This window comes from Heterodontus francisci, chromosome 1, assembly GCF_036365525.1.
Source record: "Heterodontus francisci isolate sHetFra1 chromosome 1, sHetFra1.hap1, whole genome shotgun sequence".
Classification (NCBI taxonomy): Eukaryota; Metazoa; Chordata; class Chondrichthyes; order Heterodontiformes; family Heterodontidae; genus Heterodontus; species Heterodontus francisci.
Window position 1 is genome coordinate 97,115,152 of NC_090371.1, and position 25,558 is coordinate 97,140,709.

Sequence of the window (25,558 nt, forward strand, 5' to 3'; positions counted from 1 at the left end):
GTTGTGAGGCGGACACAAAGAGTCTGCACAGGGACACAGATAAGTTAAGTGAGTAGGCAAAAATTTGGCAGATGGAGTATAATGTGGGAAAATGTAAGGTTGTCCACTTTGGCAGTAAGAATAGAAAAACAGAATATTATTTAAATAGAGAGAAACTGCAGAATGCTGTAGCACAGGGTAATCTGGGTGTCCTCATACATGAATCACAAAAAGTTAGCACGCAGTTACAGCAAGTAATTAGGAAGTCAAATGGAACATTGACCTTTATTGCAAAGGGAGATGGAATATAAAAGTAGGGAAGTCTTGCTTCAACTGTACAGGGCATTGGTGAGACCACATTTGGAGTACTACATACAGTTTTGGGCTCCTTACTTAAGGAGGGATATACTTCCATTGGAAGCAGTTCAGAGAAGGTTCACTAGGTTGCTATCTGGGATGAAGGGATTGCCTAATGAGGATAGGTTGAGCAGGTTGGGCCTATACTCATTGGGATTTAGAAGAATGAGAGGTGATTGTATTGAAACATATAGGATTCTGAGGGGGCTTGACAGGTTAGATGCGAAGAGGATGTTTCCCCCTGTGGGGGAATCTAGAACCGGGGGACAGTTTCATAATAAGGGCTCTCCCATTTAAGATGGAGATGAGGAGGAATTTCTTCTCTCAGAGGGTCCTTAATCTTTGGAATTCTCTTCCCCAGAGAGCAGTGGATGCTAAGTCATTGCATATATTTAAAGATGAGTTAGACAGATTTTTTATCTACAAGGGAGTCAAGGGTTATGGGGGCAGGGGTTGGCAGGAAAGGGAAATTAAGGCTACAATCAGATCAGCCATGTTCTTAATGCATGGTGGTGCTGGGCCGAATGGCCTACTCCTGCTGCTATTTCTTATGTTTTAACGCCACTGAATACTATTTTGCATGAATTCTACCAACAGGTAAGGCTCAGTTGGGATTTATATTTGACCTTAAAGCAAATATTTTTCAAGTCTCTACGGTGATGGACGACAATCATGGGTTGAAGGATAAGGGAGCCGTAGCTGAATATCTCAATTTGCCATGTAAGCTGTCTCCTCCCCTCTCTTCCATTCCCCTCCCCCAGGAGAGTTCCATTTACAGTCCAGCCCAATTCCACTTTTTTTTCTCTCCCAGCACAATGGAGTCTGTGCCTGCTTTCAAACTGAAATCCTCAACGCCGAAAGCCCGAATCTTTGCTATCTTCACATGCATGCTGGTCTGCCTGGCTGCGTTATGCGTCCTGCAGTTTAAGTTGTTTAAACCCAAAAACAAAGACTTCTATTCTTTCCAAGTCCTGAATTCCAAGGGGAAGCCCGTCTCCCTGGAAAAATACAGAGGCAAAGTGAGTTGCATCAGAACCTTGGCTTCTTTGCATTTTTGAACACGTTTTTTGCGCGTTAATCTGTTTTATGTACGGCAGTGTGTAACTCTGTAGGCATTTGCTTTTATTTTACAATCGTGTCTGTTTACAGTGTGTGTATGATTGAAATTAATGTCTGCATTCCTTCTGTGTTCCCCCCCCCCCAAAAAAAAATTAACTTTTACTTTGATAATACGGTTTGTCTTTTACTTTATATTAGTTATAATAATCCAATTCTCCCTTTAGGATCGATTGTCGTGCATTGACAGCAGGTCTTGCTCTTGACGTGTTGGCCAGTTTTTGCATCACTAGTGAGTGAATGTTTTTTCTTGTGCTTCGTCCTATAGGCTTCTCTGGTTGTAAACGTGGCGAGTAATTGCGAGCACACGGAGAAGAATTACCAGGGCCTGCAAGAGCTGCAGAGAGAGCTCGGGCCCATGCACTTTAATGTGCTGGCATTCCCCTGCAACCAGTTCGGAAAATCCGAGCCTGGCACTAACTCTCATATCGACAGCTTCTCCAAAACAAGTTATGGAGTCACTTTCCCTATTTTCGGCAAGATCAAAGTGTTAGGGAACGAAAGCGAGCCTGCATTTCGCTATCTTATAGGTAAGACAACTTCGATCGTTAACTAAAACTTCACTTGTAAGTCTACATTTACGTTGCCTGAAGAGCTTAAAATAAAGCTATCATTTAATTACACATTTCCTTCATCTGTTTCTTCAACAAATGATGATCTAAAGTTAAACATTGTTTTAAAATTGCTGTTGTATTTATGGGCTAAGCAATGGAAAACAAACCAGAACTGTGGTGGTGTGGTGACCAGAACTGGATGCAATACCCTAGTTGTGGGCTAACCAGAGCTTTATAAAGGTTCAGCAGAACTTCCCTGCTTTTACACTCTATGCCTCTATCTATGAAACCCAAGATCTCATACATATGCTTTGCTTACCACTCTCATAATGCCCTGCCACCTTCAAAGATCTATTCACATGCACCTCCAGGTCCATGTATCCCATGCAATCTTTAGAACTGTGCCATTAAGGCTATATGACCCTTCTGCCAAAATGCATCACCTCACACTTGTGTATTAAATTCCATTTGCCACTTGTCAGAACTTTCTGCTAACCTGTGTCCTGTGGCAGTCGATTTGTATCATCCTCACTGTTCACCACTCGTCCAAGTTTGGTATCGTGGCAAATTTTGAAATGTTACTCACTATTCCAATATCCAAGTCATTTATATATATCAAAAAAGCAGTGATCCTACCCTTTGGGAACACCACTGTCTACCATCCTCCAGCCTGAAAAATAACCGTTTACCATGATTTGCTGTTTTTTGTTATTAAGCCAATTTTTTATTCAAGCTGACACTCCTATTCCATGAGCCTCAATTGGGTTAAGAAGCCTTTTTATGTGGTACTTCGTCAAATGCTTTCTTAAAATCTAAATAGACAACATACATTGCATTCCTTACATCAACCTTCTCTGGGATATCAAAAAATTCAATTAGATTAGTCAAGCACAATCTCCGTTTCACAGCTCTGTGCTGGCTATCCTTAATTAGCTCAAACCTCTCTCAGTGTCCGTTGATTATTGTCCCTAAAACCTTACTCACCACTGAAGTTAAACTAACTTGCCTTTAGTTGTTAGGACTGTCTTTTCACTCTTTCTTGAATGAGGGCATCACATTTGCCACTCTCCAATCCTCTGGCAGCTCCCCCATATCCAGGGAAGACTGAAGATTATGGCAAGCCCTTCCACTATCTTCACTCCAACCTCCTTTAGAAACCTTGAATGCAAGCCATCCAGACCAGGCGACTTATTCACGCTAAACATAGCAGCCTTTTCAGTACATCCTGCCTCTCAATTTTCACCCATCCATACCTCTACCATCTCCGCTTCCACCAATATTTTATCAACATCCTCTTCCTTAGTAATCACTGATACAAAGTACTCATTAAGTATTCTAGCCTGGCTTTGCGCCTGTTTGTCCCTAACGGGCCCCACCCCACCTCTTACTACCTGCTCACTATTTACATGTGGTGGAAGATTTTTGAGTTCCCTTTTATGTTGACTGCCATTTTATTCTCATATTCCCTCTTTGCCAGTCTTATTTTCCGCTTCACTTCTCCTCTCAACTTATTGTATTTGGCCTGGTTGTTACTTGATGAATTCACCCGACATGCATCATACACCCTCTTTTTTTGTCGCGCCATAATCTCTATCTCCCTGGTCATCCAAGGAGCCCTGGCTTTGGTTCCCATACCTTTTGCCCTTGTTGGAATGTACCTAGCCTGCACCTGAAGCATCTACTCTTTAAAGATCATCCATTGTTTCGTTACTGTTTTTCCTGTCAGTCTTTAGTTCGATTTTACCCTGACTAGATCTCATCCCATTGACGTTAGCCCTTTTCCAATTTAGAAGTTCTACTTTAGATTGTTCCTTGCTCTTCTCCATTACTAATCGAAACGTTATGATGTGATGTTCCTTTCTATTTTCCTCCAATCACCCTCCACCAACAACAATGCTCTTCTCATCCATAAGACTTACCTCCTGCTTCTCCACTTCATTTCAATTAAACTCCTGATGACCCAACTTACCTTCCTGACCCCATGCTAGCTGATCGAGTAAATGGTTCCCTCTCCTCAGGCAGCGCCTCCCCCTTTCAAAATTACTATTGTCACATTCCTCCTCAAAAAACTTACCTCAGGCCCCTCTGTTTTCACTAATTAGCACCCCATTCCCAACCTTTTTTTTCCTATCCTAGATCCTTGAACATGTTATTGTCTCACAGATCTGTGCCCATCCCTCCTTGCTTGAATCCAGCCATTCAGGTTTCCAGTCCTCCCATAGCATCAAAACAGACTTAACTTAAGTGACAAATGGTATCCTCTGTAACTGTCACCAACCTGCACTATCCCTCCTCATCAACCTTGGTCTCCCCAAAGCCTTTAATACAGACAACCACACCATCCCCCTCCAGCACGTTTCCTCTAAGGTCCAACTGCATGTGACTACTGGCACTTGGTTCCAGTCTTACTGTCCAATCACAGTCAGAGCATCTCTAAAAATGCCTTCAATTCCCATTCAAGCACTGTCACCACGGGAGATATTCAAAGACCCATCCTTGGGCCCTTCCTCTTGCTCATCTAAATGCTTCCCTTTGGAGACATAATTATCAGACATGGGTCAACCTTCACATGCACATTGATGACACCCAGCACTACATCTTCACTGCCAAATCTCTCCTTTAGCTTGGTCTCTGTTTTCCTTGGGATGTTTTTCTACCTTAAAGGCGAGTTGTTAAAGGTCACCGTTGGTGGCCGAGCCTTCAGTTGTGTAGGCCCTTAGCTCTGCAATTTGCTCCCTCGACCTCTGCACATCTCACTCCGCCTTAAAATCTACCCCTTTACCCAACCTTTTGGCCACCTGTTGTAATTACTTATTGTGTGGCTCAGTGTCAAATTTTGTCTGATAACACTCCTGTGAAGCATCTTGGAATGTTTTACTGTATTAAAGGGGCTATATAAATACAAGTTGTTGTTCTTCTTCTTGGCCAATTTATTTTAAATGAGTTTACCCCACGGTTCTCAGAGGTGGGAACGGCAATGGCGCAGCTGCCCACTGACCGGAGGTGGGTGGCCTATTAAACAAATTGATTGGCCAATTAATGGCCACCACCCCCGCCAACATTTTACTTTCATCGGGACAGACCCCCACTGCATGGCGAGACTGCTGGGTAAACCGTGGTAACATCGCAGCAGGTTCCCGGGATGGGGGAACCTTCCTTTATACCATGGCTCACAGAGGGACTTCCTGGCAGCAATGGCTGCCCCAACAGCTTGATGCCACCACTGGAAGGTTAACCACTCAGATCACCGGGGCCTGCCTATCTGGCCTTCAAGAGCGCCTCAACATGGAGGCGCCCTCTTCTTCCTGCAGCCTCATCAGCGGCCACCTCTATCGATGGCGCTGCCAGTCCTCTGATTGGGCCGGCAACTGGGAGGTGGACTGCTGTCCTCAATTGGACGGTGGTCCCGGCAGCAGCCTCTTGATTGGTCGCTGCCGGTCATATCCCACCCTGTGTCCTGCTGTCCATCCGCGCAGGCTCACAATCCACTTTTGGCCTCGGTGGCGGGACAACCTCGCATTTAAGAAAATTCCAGCCATTCTCAACCATAAACCCTGCATAACCACATTCTCGGAGAAGGTTCTCCTGTTGTTCCCTCCGACATTTCTGATCCTTCTGACTCTCACACCTTGCTTCCACAGTGGCATGGCATTGTAGTTCAAAGCCCTTCACTTCTTCTTTCATTTCAACATGTCATTGTGGATTCTGACCAGGGTGTCCGAACAGAAATGATCATACTACGTTACTTCAAGTGAATATTCAGTGTGTTCTTACAGAACTTTTATTGTCCACCATGTTTTCTTCTGCCATTCACCAATTCTCCATAAAGCATTTGCTTCGGCAACTGCATGTCATCCATCCTAACATGTCCAACCTACTGCCACTGCAGGGGCACACAAGTATTGCAAGGGATAACTGATGCAAAAGTACCACAGACATATTTTTTACTCTGCTGTGGACGCTGGCACTTGCAGTGTTATCCTTCAATGTTGATAAACTAAAAAGCTTGGGAGTACAAAGATGTTTCTTTTATAATAGCAGTAATATAAATCAATACTGGATTTATAAGTGCTTATCCTAAATAAGACTCAGGTAATAAGTTGTTTCTGCTGCACTTAATTTTATCATTTAAAAGATGTTTGCAGGAAATCTTCATTGAATGATATAGACTAAGGATATCCCCTTGCAGCTTGTTTACTCTTCAACACAGTGAGACCAGTTTGTTCAGTTTGACCATTTGACCAATGATAATATTTAAACTTTCAAAATAAACTGTCCCTAGTATAGGTAGGTGGTAGGGAAATATAGGGACAGGTGGGGATGTGGTAGGAATATGGAATTAGTGTAGGATTAGTATAATGGGTGGTTGATGGTCAGCACAGACTCGGTGGGCCGAAGGGCCTGTTTCAGTGCTGTATCTCTAAAAATACTAAATAAAAATAAAAAATAAAAAAAATAAACTCATTACCTAACAATGCATGTATATTTAATTAGTCTCAAATTAGGCACTACTGATTTATACTTCTCGTGCATTTGCCAACCTCTTCTCCCAGTGATTAAAGTTTAAGGGGCCATATTGGGAAGTTACGGGCTTACTGACCAGGACTGTCCATACATATCTTTGACTACTCAACACATTTGTGGATGACAAGAAGCTTGGAAGTATTGTGAACTGTGAGGAGGATAATGATAAACTTCAAGGGGACATAGGCTGGTGGAATGGGCAGAACAAGTGGCAGATAATATTTAATGCAGAGTAGTGTGAAGTGATTCATTTTAGTAGGAATAACGAGGAGAGGCAATATAACATAAAGGATACAATTCTAAAGGGGGGTTGCAGGTGCAGAGGAATCTGAGGGTATATGTGCACAAATCATTGAAGGTGGCAAGGGAGGTTGAAAAAGTGGTTAATATAGCACACAGGATCCTGGGCTTTATAAATACAGACATAGAGTACAAAAGCAAGAAAGTTATAATGAACCTTTACAAAACACTGGTTCGGCCTCAGTTGGAGTATTGTGTCCAATTCTGGGCACCACACTTTAGGAAAGATGAGAAGGCATTAGAGAGGGTGCAGAAAAGATTTATCAGAATGGTTCCAAGGCTGAGGTACTTCAGTTACATGGATAGATTGGAGAAGCTGGGGCAGTTCTTCTTAGAGAAGAGAAGATTAAGAGGAGATTTGATAGAAGTTTTCAAAATCATGAGAGGTCTGCACAAAGTAGATAGGTTGAAACTGGTCCCATTGGCGTAAGGGGCGAGAACCAGAGGACACTGATTTAAGGCAATTGGCAAAAGAAGCAACGGCGACATGAGGAAAATCTTTTTTGCGCAGCAAGTGGTTAGCATCTGGAATGCACTACCTGAAAGTGTGGTGGCGGCAGATTCAATCGAGGCTTTCAAAAGAGAATTGGATATTTATCTGAGGTGAAAGAATTTGCACGGTTATGGGGAAAAGACAGGGAGTGGAATTAGATGAGTTGGAACTAGATCTCTTGCAGAGATCCGGTATGGACACGACAGGCCAGCTGGCCTCCTTCTGTGATGTAACCATTCTATGATATCGCATGATAGACTTTTTAGCAAAACTAAAACATGGGATTAAAGGGACAGTGGCACTGTAGATACGAAATTGGCTAAAGGCCAGAAAGCAGAGAGTAGTGATGAATGGTTGTTTTTCAGACTGGAGGGAAGTTTACAGTGGCATTCCCCAGGTACAATATTAGGATCAATGCTCTTTTTGATATATATTAATGATATTAATATTGGATATACTGTGCATAATTTCAAAGCTTGCAGTTGACATGAAACGTGGAAATGTAAACTATGAAGAGAATTGTAACAAACTGCAGGAAGATTTAGTCATACTGGTGAAATGAGTAGACAATTGTCAGAGAAGGGTGAAGTGATAGTGATACATTTTTTTAGGAAAAATGAGGAGAGGCAATGTTAACTAAATTGAACAATTTTAAAAGGGGTGCAGGAACAGAACAACCAGTCATGTATGCACACAAATCCTTGGTGGCAGAACAATTTGAGAAGGCTGTTAAAGAGCAAATGGGATCCTTTGCTTTATTAATAGAGGTCTAGAGTATAAAGTGAGGAAGTTACGCTAAACCTTTATAAAACACTAGTTAGGCCTCAGATGAAGTATTGTGTTCAATTCTGGGACCCACATTTTAGGAAAGAAGTCAAGGTCATAGAGAGGGTGTAGAAGGGATTTTCTAGAATGGTACTAGGGAGAGACTGGAGAAGCTGGATTGTTCCCCTTAGAGCAGAGAAAGTTCAGAAAAGATTTGATAGAGGTGTTCAAAATCTTGAATGATTTTATTGAGTAAATAAGGAGAAACTATTTCCAGCGGCAGAAGAGTCATAAACCAGAGAGCACAGATTAAAGATGATTGGCAAATGAACTACAGGCTTCATGAGGAAACATTTTTTTTAAGCAGCAAGTTGTTGTGATCCAGGATGCACTGTCTAAAAGGGTGATGGAAGCAGATTCAATAATATTCAAAAGGGAATTGGATCAATACTTGAAGGGAAATATATTATAGAATCATGTGGAAAGAGCAGTTCCCTCACAATTTCCTGAGTTGGGAAAGATGAGGCTTCTGGATAAAAGCAGGCATTTGTACAATAAATTCCAAATAGTTTAAGGAGCATAGACTAATAGCTAATATTGGCAATATCTAATCATTTAAATTAATTTTAGATAGTATTATGAACTATCTAGGATGGCCAAATGATCCACAAGCCAACTTTTATACCCAGTTTGATATTGTCCTGGAGTTACGTTCCATGCAATGTCAAACCTAAATCCTTGAAGGAGGCTCACATTTCTGTACTGATTTAGATTGGCACTACAGGTTTATCATCACAATAAGCAAACTATCTCAAAGTGACAATAGTGCAGTATAAATTAACTCTTGGGGTACTTAGTACTATGTTCGTGTTCCTGTAATAATTTTAATTTATTGACAGCTTCCTAAAATATTTGTGTGTATAGCCGTGCTTCCTATGAATCATGCACTGCTGTTATTGAGGACTTCATCCTAGGGTGTTAGAAGAAGTGGCTAGTGAGACAGTTGATGCATTAGTTTTAATTTTCCAAAATTCCCTAGATTCAGGGAAGGTTCCTTTAGTTTGGAAAATAGCAAATGTAACTCCTTTATTCAAAAAGGGAGGGAGACAGAAAGCAAGAAGTTACAGGCCAGTTAGCTTAACATCTGTCCTGGGAAAATGTTAGAAGCTATTATTAAAGATGTTATAGCAGGGCATTTAGAAAAATTCAAGGTAATCAGGCAGAGTCAGCATGGTTTTATGAAAGGGAAATCATGTTTAACCAATTTATTGGAGTTCTTTGAGGGAGTTACATGTGCTGTGGATAAAGGGGAACCGGTGATTGTATTGCACTTAGATTTTCAGAAGGCATTTGATAAGTTGCCACATCTAAGGTTATTACAGAAAATGAAAGCGCATGGTGTAGTGGGGTAACATATTGGTATGGATAGAAGATTGGTTAGCTAACAGGAAACAGAGAGTAGGCATAAATGGGTAATTTTTTGTTGGCAAGATGTAACGAGTAGTGTGCCACAAGGATCTGTGCTGGGGCCTGAACTTTTTACAATTTATATAAACGACTTAGATGAAGGGACTGAAGGTATGGTTGCTAAATTTGCTGATAATACAAAGATAGGTAGGAAAGTAACTTGTGAAGAGGACATAAGGAGGCTACAAAGGGATATAGATAGGTTAAGTGAGTGGGCAAAGACCTGGCAAATGGAGTATAATGTGGGAAAGGGGTAAATTGTTGACTTTGGCAGGAAGAATAAAGAAGAAGCATATTATCTAAATCGTGAAAGATTGCAGAGCTCTGAGATGCAGAGGGATCTGGTTGTCCTAGTGCTTGAATCACAAAAGGTTAGTATGCAGGTATAGCATGTAATTAGGAAAGCTAATAGAATGTTATCGTTTATCGCGAGGGAAATTGAATACAAAAGTAGGGAGGTTATGCTTCAGCTATCCAGGGCACTAGTGCGACCACTTCTGGAGTACTGTGTACAGCACTGGTCTCTTTATTTAAGGAAGGATGTAAATGCATTGGAGGCAGTACAGAGAAGGTTTACTAGACTAATACCTGGAATGCGTGGGCTATCTTACGAGGAAAGATTGGACAGGCTAGGCTTGTAGCCGCTGAAATTTAGAAGAGTAAAAGGCGACTTGATTGATACATATAAGATCCTGAGGGGTCTTGACAGGGTGGATGTGGAAAGGATGCTTTCACTTGTGGTAGAATTTCAAACTAGGGGTCACTGTTTAAAATTAAAGGGTCGCCCATTTAAGACAGAGAGGAGGAGAAATTTTTTCTCTCAGAGGGTCGTAAGTCTTTGGAGTTCAGTTCCTCAAAAGGCGGTGGAAGCAGAGTCTTTGAATATTTTTAAGGCAGAGGTTGATAGTTTCTTGATAAGCAATGGGGTGGAATGTTAACGGGGGTAGGTGGAAATGTGGAGTAATCAGTTCAGCCATGAACTTATTGAATGGCGGAGCAGGCTTGAGGGGTCGAGTGGCCTACTCCTGCTCCTAATTCGTATGTTCATTTCATAGAGATGAAAATATACTGCAGTAATCTACACACTACTAAATTGTATTAGTGCTGCACACCGGGGCTGAATTTTGTGGCACCGGTGGGGCTCCCAGCGTGGGCTGAAAAGGCTATTTGGAGCCCCCTCCCCCGGCATGGCGCCCGGATTCCTGTTCCTTTAAAGACAGGGATTCCACCTCCAAGAGCTGCCAGCCAATCAGAGGGCCAGCAGCTCAGTAATATCGGCAGCGCCACTGGCAGCAGTGCCTACTATCAGCAATACACCAGGTCTTGGATCCAGGCCCAGCGTTGGAGACCTGCAGCTGAGATAAGTGAGGCAAGGTCGCTGGGGCCAGTCCAGCAGTTTATATTGCCACTGTTTATTTCCCTTCCCTAATCTCATTAGCTTGTGCTTATTCACAGCAGGTACCATTTTGCATTTATCGGCCTCTTTCCCAACCTAACCAGATCCCTTTGCATTTGATTTGCTCCTCTCTATTATTTGAACCATCATGCTCCCCCCACCCCCTTTCCCAATTTGGTGTCATCCACAAACTTAGCTTTGTTTCTGTCTCCTTCTTAAGATCATTTATATATACTGCAAGCAGCAACAACCACAGCAGCAATCACTCAGAATCCCCGTTAATGACCCCTTGCCATTGGACACAACTCCTTCGTTTTTTCTGGTTTAGCCAATTGTAATTTGACCTCAGAAGTTTGCCACCTGGTCCATAGCTTCAAAACCACAAAAAGTAATTATTTATGCATTACCTCCATTTTTTTTAAAACTTTAGATGCTACAAAGATGGAGCCTCGATGGAACTTTTGGAAATTTCTGGTTAACCCAAAGGGTCAGGTGATAAAGGTCTGGCGAACTGAAGATCCCTTGGCAGCCATCAAACAAGAAGTTTCAGAATTAGTGGCAAATATCATATTGAAAAAAAGAGATGAATTTTGAAGCAGAACTGCAGTGTGTGACAGCTTCCTCTTGTTTGGAATTTCAATAAGAGTCATCTGTCTTATGGCTCATAGACCCTGTTGCAGTTTAACTTGGTAGTGAACCTCACTGAGATCTGAATTATCCAGCTGCATGAAGGTATTGTGGGATTTCATATTGGATGTTTAAGTCTAAAATTATTTAGTCAGATGATCAGCTTTTCATACAATTAGTTCCAAATATTTACATGTGTTTTGGTTGCAATGCAAATAAGTCATCAATTAAAGCTAAAGTTTACATGACTGCCTTGCAAGATATATACATGTCTCATAATTTCTTTGAAAGATATCATTCCAGCATTGCAGGTCATTGTCAACTACTACTGCACATACATTCACACACTGTGGTAATCCTAAAGTCAATTTAAATTGTTTATAGGTGTAAGATAAAATAACCACTAAGAATGAAAAGATTACCTTTTCTAATTGAAATTGGTTTGCGATGTAAGTACAATAGTATAAATCAGATGTGATTTAAAATGAATGCTTTTCTGGTCTCACATATGTAAATGTATTGTATGCCTTTTATTTAAAGGGGCATTGGAATGTTTTGTACATACGTTCAGATCCTACATCAGACAAAATCAATTACACAAAACCCCAGATTACAAGTCACCATGTTGGCTATTGGAAATGTTTGTACTGAAGCAGATGTGCTACCTGCTGTAGAGCAAATGGCTGAACTGCATATTTGACACAATTACCTACATTTCTGAAAGAAAATGTTTACTAGCATACAATGGTTGGTAATATGATCATCAATGCATTAGTAAATGTCTCATTGTCTACAAACCTGGCAAGTCATCTATCTTTTGTCGGACGACAATGCCCCTTAAATATCTAAATACACCAGTTAAGTTAAAGTGATAATTATTCACAGTTTTTACACGTTACCATCACATCACACAGTTCACTGGTTTGAGTTCATGTCCAAACTACTACAACATTAATTTGCAGATTGTACCTTCATATTTTTTAATTCAGGTGATCTGATTCATTCATACTTCTGCACTGTTACTGGTTAATTGCTAGTTTGGTATCATATTTGTATACATTCCTATGAGTGGCCCAATAATTTTTATTGCCAGTCCCAGGACTGACAGTTTGTGTACCTAAAGAAAATATTCAACTTCAGATATGTTTCCTTCAGCATTCAAATAAATAGATACAGATAGTGATACTCCAATTTTGTAAAATAAATCTTTGTAATGCATTCCTTCTTGTGCATACTATCTCAACGAGAGCACTCTTTTTCATCACGAGGCTTGTATCATCCCTTTTCCAATGTGATGCCATTCCTCAATAAATAATTGAGTTGTGTTGTATATTGTATAAAATAGTAGCTGGCCAAGAGTGTGTGAAAAGATTAATGCACATTCCCAATGTTCTGATTATTTTCATAAACTGCTCTCATTTCACACTTGTGATTTATGACGCAAGGACCTCATGTTTGTGATTGTAACAATTCCGTTTGAGCATGTGATTTATCAGTATCTAAGAAACAAAAATATTCCTACCTAACATAAATAAAAACAGAAAGTGCTGGAAATACTCAGCAGGTCTGGCAGCATCTGCGGAGAGAGAAACAGAGTTAATGTTTCATGCCGATGACCTTTCATCAGAACAGCCCAGTTCTGATGAAATGTTATCAACCTGAAACATTGGGCTGAAGTTTATGAGGACGCCGCTGATTTTGGCAGCAGACAAGAAAATGGCGGCCCACCAGCACGCCAAAGAGCCACCGTGATTCCAAGCGCGGTGGCTCATTTAAATAGCCGGGATCACATGGAGGGGGTGGGCTGTCCATCCCTGGGAATGGCATCAGCTACCTGTGCACAGGTGCTAACGCCATTTTTAAAGGGCTGTCAGCCCTACTGGGGAAATTTAAATATCTAAAGGAAGTCAATAAAAATAAATAAATACATCTCTTTTGCCCCTCTCCCACTCCCCAATAACAATTTATTTGCCCTTCTCCCCCCCCCCCACCCCCAAAACACTGAGCTTTACCATCTGACCTTCCCCCCGCAAACCAGGACAAAGCAGCCCGTTTGACTGGCACCCCATTCACAAACATTCACTCCCTCCACCACCGACGCACAGTGGCAGCAGTGTGTACCATCTACAAGATGCACTGTAGCAATGCACCAAGGCTCCTCAGACAGCACCTTCCAAACCCGCGACCTCTACCAACTAGAAGGACAAGGGCAGCAAATGCATGGGAACACCACCACCTGCAAGTTCCCCTCCAAGTCACACACCATCCTGACTTGGAACTATATCGCCGTTCCTTCACTGTCGCTGGGTCAAAATCCTGGAACTCCCTTTCTAACAGCACTGTGGGTGTACCTACCCGACATGGACTGCAGCGGTTCAAGAAGGCAGCCCACCACCACCTTCTCAAGGGCAATTCGGGATGGGCAATAATTGCTGGCCTGGCCAGCGATGCCCACATCCCATGAATGAATTAAAAAAAACACAAGCTTTAAACTATAATCCTTCCCATCATTCTCTACACCCATGGCATTAATTTGACCCCCTCCTTGCTCCCCATACTGAGAAACATACCTCCTCCCCGCTCCCCACGAGTGTTCCGCCTCGTTTCCCCGGACGGGGATCCGAAGGCACACCAGTGCCAGTCGCCAGGATGAAGATCACGGCGGGAGATCAGGAGGAGATGTAAGATTAATTAATTCAATTATTTTAATTTATTTAAACATTTAAATTGTGGTCCCGTCACCGAATGGCGGGGGAGGCCGCCATGAGGCCTTGCTGCCACTGGCAATATCGGGCCAGGCCATGCCGGCGTCGCGGTCCGTGGCAGGCCTCATCCGGGGCCATCATCAGGCCCCCCCACCACTCCACCTCACCACGGATCCCGACATAGAGGGCTGCTTAAAATCCAACCCATTAACTCTGTTTCTCTCTCCACAGATGCTGCCAAACCCGCTGAGTATTTCCAGCATTTTCTATTTTCATTTCAGATTTCCAGCATCCGCAGTATTTTGCTTTCCTACCTAGCATATGTTTCATATCATGTGTACTGAGGACTTTTTGCATGATTGCAATTGGACCTGATTATTCTGTCACATGATACAACTGCAACATCCCCAGGCTCTCAACGTGAATAATGGTGCCCTTTAATTACTTGTGGAGCACTTTGAGCTTGCTGGACAGTATATATTTGGGGGTGTTTGGGAAAGACCAACACACTACTCGTGTCCAGCTTGAGATGACAAGAGATTTAGGAGGCCCCCATCATCACCATTCCCAACCATCCACCCTCTCCCGCACCCCCCCTCCCCAACTCCCGGCCCCCAGGAGCTGTTCCATTATCTCTGTGTCTGTGTTATTCCTTTTCTCTTCCACTGTTGCTGTTCAGATATCTCTTACATGTTACTTCCTTACTCTTTATCTGTTATTCTTCTCTTTCTATTGTCCCTTCTACTAATTTACCACTGTACCTCTGTTACTTTTCTGCATCTATTAGTTTCTATCTCTGTTTCTCTCTTCATTACTGTCTCTGAACCAAAACGATGAAAGAGTGCAAGCGAAGGATGGCTGAGACTGACGCTGAAAGGAGAACTGCAAAGAGAATAAGTATGGAGTGCTTGGAACCAGCAGTGGTGGACAATGAGCTTGAAGTCAGGAGTTATGTGCTTGCCATTGATCTGCTACACATGCACATGTCTTGTTCATATCAGCCCTAGATATCAGAAATGAGGATGGGTATGGAATAGCCTGCTTGCTGAGAAAGTTGTATTCAAGGTTGAGGCTGTTAACTTTGATGTGACGGGAATACATCAGAGCACCAGGATAGTGGAATGGAGAGGTTTTGGGTAAGGATATGATTTTTCTGTGAATTTTTGAATTTCAGATAAATTATTGTGATTTAGTTATGTACTTAATACCGTATTGAATTAATATGTTTTTAAATGTGAGAGAATTTGTTCTGGTTAGACCTGTACTGTGTGTTCAGGAGCTTTCAGTGCTTCTGTTCAATGATAGTCAATGTGATTGACATTTCAGTATTCCAAATGCTTGCATCATTGTAGCTGTGATGATATTAAAATAGAACAAAAGCCATGAAGGGTATCATATTTCCAGTTTATTAAAGGGTCAAATATTTGATCTAAAGAAAAATCTCTCTGTGGCAGCCGTGTTGTGGAGGATTTTGTTTGAAAAAATGGTATATTTATGTGTATCTCAATGTGACTCCAATCCTTGTGCTTTGTATATATCTGCAAAAATCAATAAACATACTTTATTTTGAATGTTTTTTGTGTTTTGGGTAGTAACATTGACTGAAATGTTTCCCTCAGTGTGTGCCTGAATTGCACACTTAACCAACACACTGGTAGGTGTATCCTAATATGCTTCAGTTTCCACTAACAAATTGATCCTTCATCTGTTGCCGTGCTATCAGATTCCCTGTTCAATATCAGGTTGTCAGTGAGACAGAGTTTCTTCCTACTCAACTCTGGCAAGATCAAAGTTATCCTTTCCAACTGAAACGCCATGCCCTAGTCCATGATCTTACTCTTCACCACTGTCATTTAAACTAATAGTATGCAACCTCGGTATCCTGCTCAACCTTTCCCTGAACGTTTAACACCACCCAATCATCTACACCGTCTACTTCCACCTCAGATACATCACTCATCTTCTGCCTTTCCTCAACCCTATTGTCACCTACAACTTTGATACTTCTTGACTCAACTTATCTGATACCTTCCTCATTGGCCTCCAGAGTTTCATCTAATAAAAAGACAATTTATCAGATCTCCATTGCCCACATCTTTTCCTGCTCAAAATGTCTTCATAGTCTTTCTCCTTGTATCTGCAACCCCACCACAGGGCATTGGTGAGGCCACACTGGAGTACTGTGTGCAGTTTTCATCTCCATATCTAAGGAAGGACATCCTTATCTTAGACTGAGTGCAACTAAGATTCACTAGATGGGTTTCTGGGATCAGGGGATTGTGCTATGAGGAGTGATTGAGTAGACTAGGCCTATATTCTCTGCAGTTTAGAAGAATGAGAGGTGATCTAATTGAAACATGTAAAACTTTTAAGGGGCTTCACATGGTAGATGCTGAGAAAATGTTTCCAGTGGCTGGGGAATCTAGAACATGAGGCCACAATCTCAGAATAAGGGGTTGGTTATTTAGGACTAAGATGAGAAATTTCTTCACTCAAAAGGGCTGTGAATCTTAGGAATTCTCTATGTCAGAGAACTGTGAATGCTCAGTCGTTGGCAATATTCAAGTCAGAGGTCAATAGATTTTGGATTCTAAGAGGAATTAAGTGATATGGGGATAGTGCAGGAAGGTGGAATTGAGGTAAAATATGAGCCATGATCTTGGTGAATGGCAGAGCAGCCTCGAAGGCCAAATGGCCTACTCCCTCTCCAATTATGTTCTTAAATATCACGTCCCTCACTCTTTGCTCTTCCAATTTTGATGATCTACACACTCCACAAACAGTACTTCTCACCATTCTCCCTCACCTACCCCTTCTATTCCTGCTGAAGTCTTACGTCCAACTGATTTTCAATTGCTGACTGTTGTAGCACAGGTCTCCAGCAGGCAAAAATCATATCAATGTAAACTAGCCAATTAGGTCAGCAGCAGAGAGGATACATATTTCACTAGGTCTTCTGAATTGTCACTAGCCTTACTAACTCTGATAAACATACTGCTTACCACAACAGTGTATTTTGATGGTGACAACATCATGCAAAAACTTGGCTATTATCTTTGTAGTGATATCATGACTCAATATCCATTACTCCACTACTATGCACATGCACACTGGAAAATGTAATGGTCAGCCTTGTGCATGTAAAGGATGTTGGGCCTCCATAATGCAGCCAACTTACAGATGCCAATTAAATGTCGGAAAGTGACTTACTCTGAGTCCCAGAGAGCAGCACGTGAAACATCTTGAGCCATTTTGCATTGTTAAAGGTGCTACATAAATATAATTGTTCTGTTGTGAGGACATGAGCTAATGTGGTAGTGCATGTAGCTGCTGATTCCTGTTTTGCAGCCAGCTAACATTACACTGCCTAATCAACACACATACTCCTGATTGCCTCTCATTCATTGTTCTCGATAAAGCCCCAGCACACAAGTATTACTGTGTAAGTAGTTTACTCTTTAGCTGGATATCTGTCAGTGACAGACATCTGCTGTCAGGCATCCAGCTGGCAAGAGGCAAAGGGACTTTATACAAAAATCAGTGAATAAAAGAGGAGAAAATTTAGTTCTCATACAGATATCAAACTCTGGACTGAAAATCTTGACTAAACTACCAAATAATTCCTTTTGCTCTTAACTTAAATACTGATTTGCCATAAATACTGACTTGACTTCGAAATCTCATTTGCGTTACAATTAGTAATGAATACACTGATACATAGTATGAAACTCCTTTACACATTATTTTAATGAAGCCACTAATCAATTTAAAATAAATCAGTTAACACTTTATTAAAGTAGCCAAGGATAGAATTTCATGCTAACATATTCTTTAATATCACACAGAGCAATTTCAATGGAATTGCATTTTCAAACGTAGGTGCCTCCAAGGAATGATGGTAGAGTAAGCATGCACGGTAGGAGGGCAGCAGCAAGTTAACCGGTGTCATAGATAGATACAACCAGCTAACGTTACACTGCCTTGCCACCATGCACAAAATATATAAAGAATCATTTGTTCTTCTGGTGGTTTCCTTCCCTTGTCTTGAAACAACAGAGGCACTGACCATGAGGCAGGTGGCGGGGTACATAGCGGCTGCTGTCTAAACAATATGCAGCCAGCTAACTGTACACTGCCAACCTGGCTCAAGCACTTCAAGGATAAACATTCTGGCTTAAAGATGCTATGTTTCAGAGATTTGTGTCAAAAATATTCTGTCACGGTCATATTCCTCTAAATAGGATAAAGGCCAATGTTGGACTAGCCAAAAGACAAAAGCGCAAGGAGAGAGCCAACTGTGTAACAGCCCCGACAAACAAATTTTTCTGCAGCACCTGTGGAAGAGCCTGTCACTCTAGAATTGGCCTTTATAGCCACTCCAGGCGCTGCTCCACACACCACTGACCACCTCCAGGCGCTTACCCATTGCCTCTCGAGATAAGGAGGCCAAAGAAGAAGAGCAGGAAAGCAAATCAGTAGAGTAGTTCTCAGTCGAGATTCCTCAGGAACATAAGACTATGCAGGATAAAAATAAATGACAATTTCTGTCCACTGGGTCAGACCCAAAAGTCACAGATCTCTAATCCTATTTGTGATACCCTTCAATAGCCCTGTCTGCCAAAAATGTGTCCATCATCTTAAAATTTGTAATATCCTCCACTTTTAATGTCTTTTTCTGTAGGCTATTCTACACATTCACTACCCTCTACATCAAGATGTTATATTGTAGTTGTGTATTCATTCTGGAATCTAGTTATCTATTCCCGGCACAGACACAATGGGCAGAAAAGGCTTCCTTCTGTGCTGTGATGTTCTATGGTTCAACCTTGATAGATTGCACTCTCTTAAAATATATGACCCTGAAATTTTGCAAGGGTTCTCCTGATCTGTCATAACTGCACCATAGGTGATTGGCAGACTGCACCCCACATCCCTCCATTTCGGGGAAAAGGTATAAAGGCTGAAACTGGCCATTGATACCATTTCTCCAAATAGTCCAAAAATCTCCCACAGCTCCCACAGAAGTTAATGGCAGGAAATCAGGACAACCCACCTTCAGAAATTCAGGGTCCTTACATTGGGCTGAATTTAATGCCAACAGTGGTGGCTCCGATGACAGGCCAGAAAGCCAGGGGCAACTCCACCGCGACCATTTCCGGGAGCCCGCATGATTCGATGCCCATCAAGCAATTAACTGCCTGGTGTCAGGGCTCCCATCCCTTGAAGGGATTATATTCTGCCTCCAAGAGCTGCCAGCCAATCAGAGGGCTGGCAGCTCTTCAGTCCCAGCAGCGCCACCAGGAGCAGTGGCCACTGCTGGGATTGCACCCAGCCCGGAGAAGCAGCTTGGAAGGTGCCCTCGGACCAAGGTAAGTAGGGTCGGGATTGCCATGGGCAGTCAGGCAGGCACCAGCGAGGGCCTTGGTGGGGTCATTGGTGAGGGCGGAAGGGGGTTTCAGTGGGGGTGGCCCTTGCTGCTGGGGGGCCCCTCCATGGGCCATATGGTACCCAATCTGGAGGGCCATAACTTCTCCCCCCAAGCCCACAAGGAGGCTGCCATCTCCCCATGTAGCAGAGGGCCTTGTGGCAGTGGGAAGAGGCCCTATTGGTCACTTAGGGTCTCAATTGTCCTCTGGGTGGGAAGGTCGAGGACGACCTTCCCCGCCCCTGATTGAATTGAATGAAATTGGGAAGGCAACAAGCACTCCAACCCCCACCTCCTCTCCAGATTCTATGGCCCACCCCCATCACACTACCTGCTCCCGTGGGTCGGTTTAAATTCTGCCCATTGTCTCTTATATTTAAGACTTCCCAATTTGATTGATGCAAACGTATTTCAATTGGATTTTCAGTGGTTAAAAATCAAATGTAATTTAAAGTATGTTGGGTACATTGTTGGTACAAGCTATAATAGATAATGACTAAGCACAACAGGTGTTTGTGTGAGGTTCACTTAGGTATACAGTTACTAGTACTAGTGTATCTGAGGAAGAAAATCTGATCATGAAAGACCACTTCTCACAATCCAGCTTTTGGTGGGATGTCTGAGGATGGGCTTTCATGGGATCTGTGGAGATGTCTACTGGTTGGACAATACCTTCCAGGGAAGATAACTTTGGAAAGGATTGTAAAATTCAGCTTTAAAAAAGACATAAAATGTTGACTTTGTTGCTCCTAGTCTAGTTTTAGGATGCAATAGGATGATAATTATGTGGGAAAATCAGTTTTGTTGGAAAATATTAAGAGCTGAACCATAATCAAGTTTCAGATGTGGCTCTGAAGTCATCAATAAAATTAGAAACGTGAGATTTTGAGACATTGAGCTGGATTGTCACAGCGCAGAAGAGGCGGGCTCGGAGGCGGTCGTACTTGCAATTTTACGCTACTAGCCAGTGTGCCAGTCTGCCGGCATGTTCCTGTCTCCAGCCTATTTTGAGGGAGGCTTCCAAGGAGTGATGGGTACCTGTCCACTAGTGGTGGGTAGCCAATTAGACCAATTAAAGTACCTATTGAGGGCAGTCTTCACATGCCATCTGGAATTTTCTAGACGGCAGGTGGACACCCCCTTTAAGGCAAAAGCCATCTGATGGATGGAGGTGGCTTCCCTGCGGTAGGCCAAGTGGCCAGCTATACCTCATTTAATTTTCCAGCACACCACCCCCCCCATCCTGACAGCCACGATTGCCAGAGGGCCACAGCTGCGGCCGCCAGCTGCCCAGAGCCTCTGGCACACCCATTGCCTCTCCCAGATACGGAGCCCACCCGCCATCCTTAATTAGATGAGGTTCCTGGAGGCAGCCTCTTAATTGATTTCTTCCTCTAAAATCTCCCTTGGAGTCCCGCCGCTGGCACTTCCTGGTTCCTGACCCATATTTCATCCCAATGGCGGAATGTGGACCTGAGAATGAAAATTCTACCCATTGATTTGTTTCACAGTACAAACTTCCTATAAGTAATTATCATTCTCTCTCAAGCCTTATATAGAATATTGAATATTTTGTTCTAACTTTTGCATAAAGCAGTAATATGAAGCAGCCAATGTGGAACTTATTTGTTATACCTCTATTGATGTCACATTTTTGTGTGGGTGAATGAGGCCTTAGTCAAAATGTTAGGTTTTAATTGGAGAGCGTATTTAGGTTGCATTTGAATGTTAGTTGAGTGTAGTGGGTTAGAGCAGGACCCTTTCATATCTCACACCCAGATTGAATCCCCATTAGTAGATATTGACGTCTTCTCTCATTGACAACAAGTAGGTTTTGGCTATTACTTTTGTATTGTGTCAAAAGGAGCAATCTTAGCTCTATTTTCATAGAAATGCAATTACAAATGTGCATTTCTACTGCTTACTCTGGGGTTAATTACAAGAACTTTGCATTAAATATCCTATTCATCCTATTCTGGGGTACTGGTCACTGGCTGACTAAAATGGCAAAATGCACATCAATGTGCTGAAAATGAAATAATGTAGAAGAAGTGGTCTCACTACCATCACTCTAATGTACATTTGCCTATTCATACTACATTTGTAGCATTGAATTAGTAGAAAAAAAAGGAAATGACAAACACAATAAAATAGCACCAAAAATTGAATGAGGCTGAACAGTCTCAAATCAGCTCCACAGTACTACTGAAATAAGAACTTCACTCAGAAAGGTCATAGCTGATATGTGACATTGATAATTCGAATCAGTAAATGTTCTACTGAAACTGGCTTTAAGGGACATTGTACGGGAGTGTAGACGCAGCTTTTTTCTATATCTAACCCATGTTATACCTAAGTCCTCCCCCCACCTCCAGTGTGTTTATGTTTACATAAGGTATCAAAAAGTGTTCCATTGCTCTTGATTGGCATTGCTCAGTTGAATAGGATCAAATTCACTGAAATTGAAATTGCATGAATCCCTGGTTATAAACAGACAGATTATATATTAAAGGTTCCAATCCCTTTACTCTGCCTTTCTTAGATCTATAGTGGTTGGTAACATAATTTGTTTAGTTGACTTTGTGTAATTATCTTGGAAATGAATTTATGCATTACGTAAGGGCCAGAACATCCTACTTGTAATCAAGTCCAGGTGACACAATTTCAGAATTTCTGTCATACTGAACTGAAGTCAATAGATCGGCACTGGGACAAAATGTATAAAGAATTCTTTTGAATTGTATTGTGGTCAAATTACTAGTCTTTGACTAATAATCTACCTAATTCATTTAAACACAAAGGTGCAGCAGTCAGTGTGCCTTTGAAAACCGTTGATGATGAAGTGCTCTCAGATGCAGTAGTGTGGAGTGTAGCTAGCAGCTGCTGACCTGTCAGACACAACAGCCAGCTAGCAGTACACTGCCTAACTGCCACATCTTTCTTATCTTTCATTTCTTTCAATATAAATCTGATGCTATACATCTTGTTCTTCTTTAGAACTGGGTTAAGTACTTCACAAATATTGCATTTTTAGCCACTCTGTGTTAAAAATGTAACACAAATACTTGCAACATTTTTAAGCTGTCAATTAATTAATATCATGCTGGCTTGTAATAAGCAAAGGATGATAGGTATCAGGGAATGATAACAAGACATAACATAATTCACACCAGTTTACGCTGAATGAAGCTGAATATGTTTCTCCTGCAAATTTGACTAAGCAATCATTTCAAGCACCAGTTCTGAAGATATGGGTAAGACTTTTGACATTATAAAGAGGTACCTTAAACAGTCGGTGTACGTATCGCTGTGAATTCCACTTTGTTTCATTGGCAAGTTTCTTCATTATTTTCTCCTGTAAAACAAAATGCTAATAATTTACACAAAAACTGGTTTATTTTGTGAACTTTGTACAGCCTAGATCTCAAAAGCGTTAATTTCTCATTCAGTAACCTGCTTCTTTCTGCAGTTTTAAACGAGGGTTATTTACTCACATACTGTAGTGAATTAAATTTCACTCCAATTTGTAAATGAATGTGTAAGTCTAAGAAATCAATGTCACTAGCTACTGCCCTATTAACTGCAGTTACTTTCTTTGATACCTACTTTGCTTTTTAATTACAATCGCTCAACCGAACTCCATCTTCACTTTCAGCCCAAACTCCTAAATATCTATTTCCCAGTCAGTACCATGTGTCAACTGAATATGATTACAGCTAATTACTTACCCATTGCATCTCCTAAGTGACACTTACCCATTGCATCTCTTCTCCTGTCTTGCTTTTACGGGGAAAAAATCTTTCTAACTCCCATTCCATTCTCCAACATGGAAAATAAACTTGGGTTAAGCTACATTAAAACAGATCAACAGAAACTCTATCCTTGCAATTTATCTCAAAGCGGCTCTTTATCTCTGCCCTTTTCTTTTCAGTATAACCAAGTACAATATTTTCACTGTCTGATTCTAGAAGTACTTGTCTAGACTAAGCCCTGAGTCAGTTCCTTCTTCCCTGAATCTCACTGCCTCAGCTTTTGTTTTTAAAGCTTTTTTGAGCGCCGGAGCGAGCGGGAAATACCTACCCTCTCACCTGATAGGTGGAAAAGTGGGGAACGCCCCCAGTTCTGTGACGTCGGCGGAAGGGATTCCCTCAGCGAAACCCGCGGGATGAGGTGTGGAAATGCGCCCTCGTCGAGCAGGCGAGACAGACACCGACCCGCCACTGGCAACAGAAGAATGGCGGGGCTTGGAAACAGAAATAATTGGCAGGAACAGAGGGCAGTTTAAGGCGGGAAGAGGGAAGGAATGGGAGGATAAAAAAAGTATCGGATAGTTTAAACATAAATCAATGTAAGATTGATTAGCTGTATAATGAATATAGGAAGTAGGAAATAATTATTAAATTAGTGATAAATGAACCTCAAAATAGTTACTCAAACTTTTTGATCTTAAAAATCATACAATTAATATATCCAAGGGGATATCGTTGTACATCTCCCGCACAAATAATATAAACGATGTTATGTTTTTTAGGAGGAAAAAGGTGCATTCATTAATATTAACTCACTCCTCAACACACCATGCAGAGTTCAAAAGTTATTCACAGTCGGTTCCTATAAAAACACAAAATAACAAGATCACAAAGCATCGCACACAATTGTTACAGCGCAGAAGGAGGCTATTCGGCCCATCGTGTCTGCACCGGCGTTCCAAATGAGCATTTCACCGAGTGCCATTCCCCCGCCTTCTCCTGTAACCCTGCACATTCTGCCTTTTCATTTACCAGTCTAATTCCCTTTTGAATGCTTCACTTGAACCTGCCTCCACCATACTCGCAGGCAGCACATTCCAGACCTTAACCACTGGCTGCCCGTGAAAAAGATTTTCCTCATGTCACTTTTGCTTCTATTACCAATAGTTTAAATCTGTGCCCTCTCGTTTTCGATCTTTTCACAAGTGGGAACAGGTTCTTTCTATCTACTGTGTCTAGACCCCTCATGATTTTGAATACCTCTATCAAATCACCTCTCAACCTTCTCCAAGGAACAGTCCCAACTTCTCCAATCTATTTTCATAACTGAAGTTCCTCATCCCTGGAACCATTCTTGTGAGTCTTTTCTGCACCCTCTCTAACGCCTTCACTTCCTTCCTAAGGTGCGGCGCCGCAATACTCCAGCTGAGGCCGAACTAGAGTCTTATACAAGTTCAACATAACCTCCTTGCTCTTAGAATTAGAATTAGAATTAGAATTAGAACATTACAGCGCAGTACAGGCCCTTCGGCCCTCGATGTTGCGCCGACCTGTGAAACCATCTGACCTACACTATTCCATTTTCATCCATGTGTCTATCCAATGTCCACTTAAATGCCCTTAAAGTTGGCGAATCTACTACTGCTGCAGGCAGGGCGTTCCACGCCCTTACTACTCTCTGAGTAAAGAAACTACCTCTCACATCTGTCCTATATCTATCACCCCTCAACTTGAAGCTATGTCCCCTCGTGTTTGCCATCACCATCCGAGGAAAAAGACGCTCATTATCCACCCTATCTAACCCTCTGATTATCTTATATGTCTCTATTAAGTCACCTCTCCTCCTCCTTCTCTCCAACGAAAACAACCTCAAGTCCCTCAGCCTTTCCTCGTAAGACCTTCCCTCCATACCAGGCAACATCCTAGTAAATCTCCTCTGCACCCTTTCCATAGCTTCCACATCCTTCCTATAATGCGGTGACCAGAACTGCACGCAATACTCCAGGTGCGGTCTCACCAGAGTTTTGTACAGCTGCAGCATGACCTCGTGGCTCCGAAACTCGACCCCCCTACTAATAAAAGCTAACACACCATATGCCTT

The 25,558-nt window shown here is 42.0% G+C and overlaps 2 protein-coding genes across 3 annotated transcripts in view; one reads left to right on the top strand and one right to left on the bottom strand.

Moving 5' to 3' along the window:
* The window catches only part of LOC137358285 (cell division cycle protein 20 homolog B-like), a 32,907-nt gene extending 9,280 nt beyond the window's left edge, over positions 1-23,627 (bottom strand). The window contains exons 1-2 of the mRNA XM_068024538.1: positions 23,464-23,627; positions 22,992-23,063 (exon numbers count right to left, since the gene is read on the bottom strand). Coding sequence (XP_067880639.1) covers positions 22,992-23,063; positions 23,464-23,526 — 135 coding nt within the window. The 5' untranslated portion in view covers positions 23,527-23,627. The remainder of the gene's footprint in view (positions 1-22,991; positions 23,064-23,463) is intronic.
* Positions 1,135-15,833, top strand: gpx8 (glutathione peroxidase 8 (putative)). 2 transcript variants are annotated; one of them, XR_010975177.1, is made up of 4 exons: positions 1,135-1,355; positions 1,721-1,982; positions 11,382-11,683; positions 14,515-15,833. XR_010975177.1 is itself a non-coding variant. In XM_068032970.1 (3 exons), the coding sequence occupies exons 1-3, from the start codon at positions 1,152-1,154 to the stop codon at positions 11,543-11,545; spliced, it is 630 nt and encodes a 209-aa protein (XP_067889071.1). In that variant the 5' UTR covers positions 1,135-1,151; the 3' UTR covers positions 11,546-15,833. The 2 variants fall into 2 exon arrangements, 1 of the variants encoding a protein (XP_067889071.1); XM_068032970.1 differs by having other exon boundaries at positions 11,382-15,833.
* Positions 23,628-25,558: the final 1,931 nt, after the last annotated feature.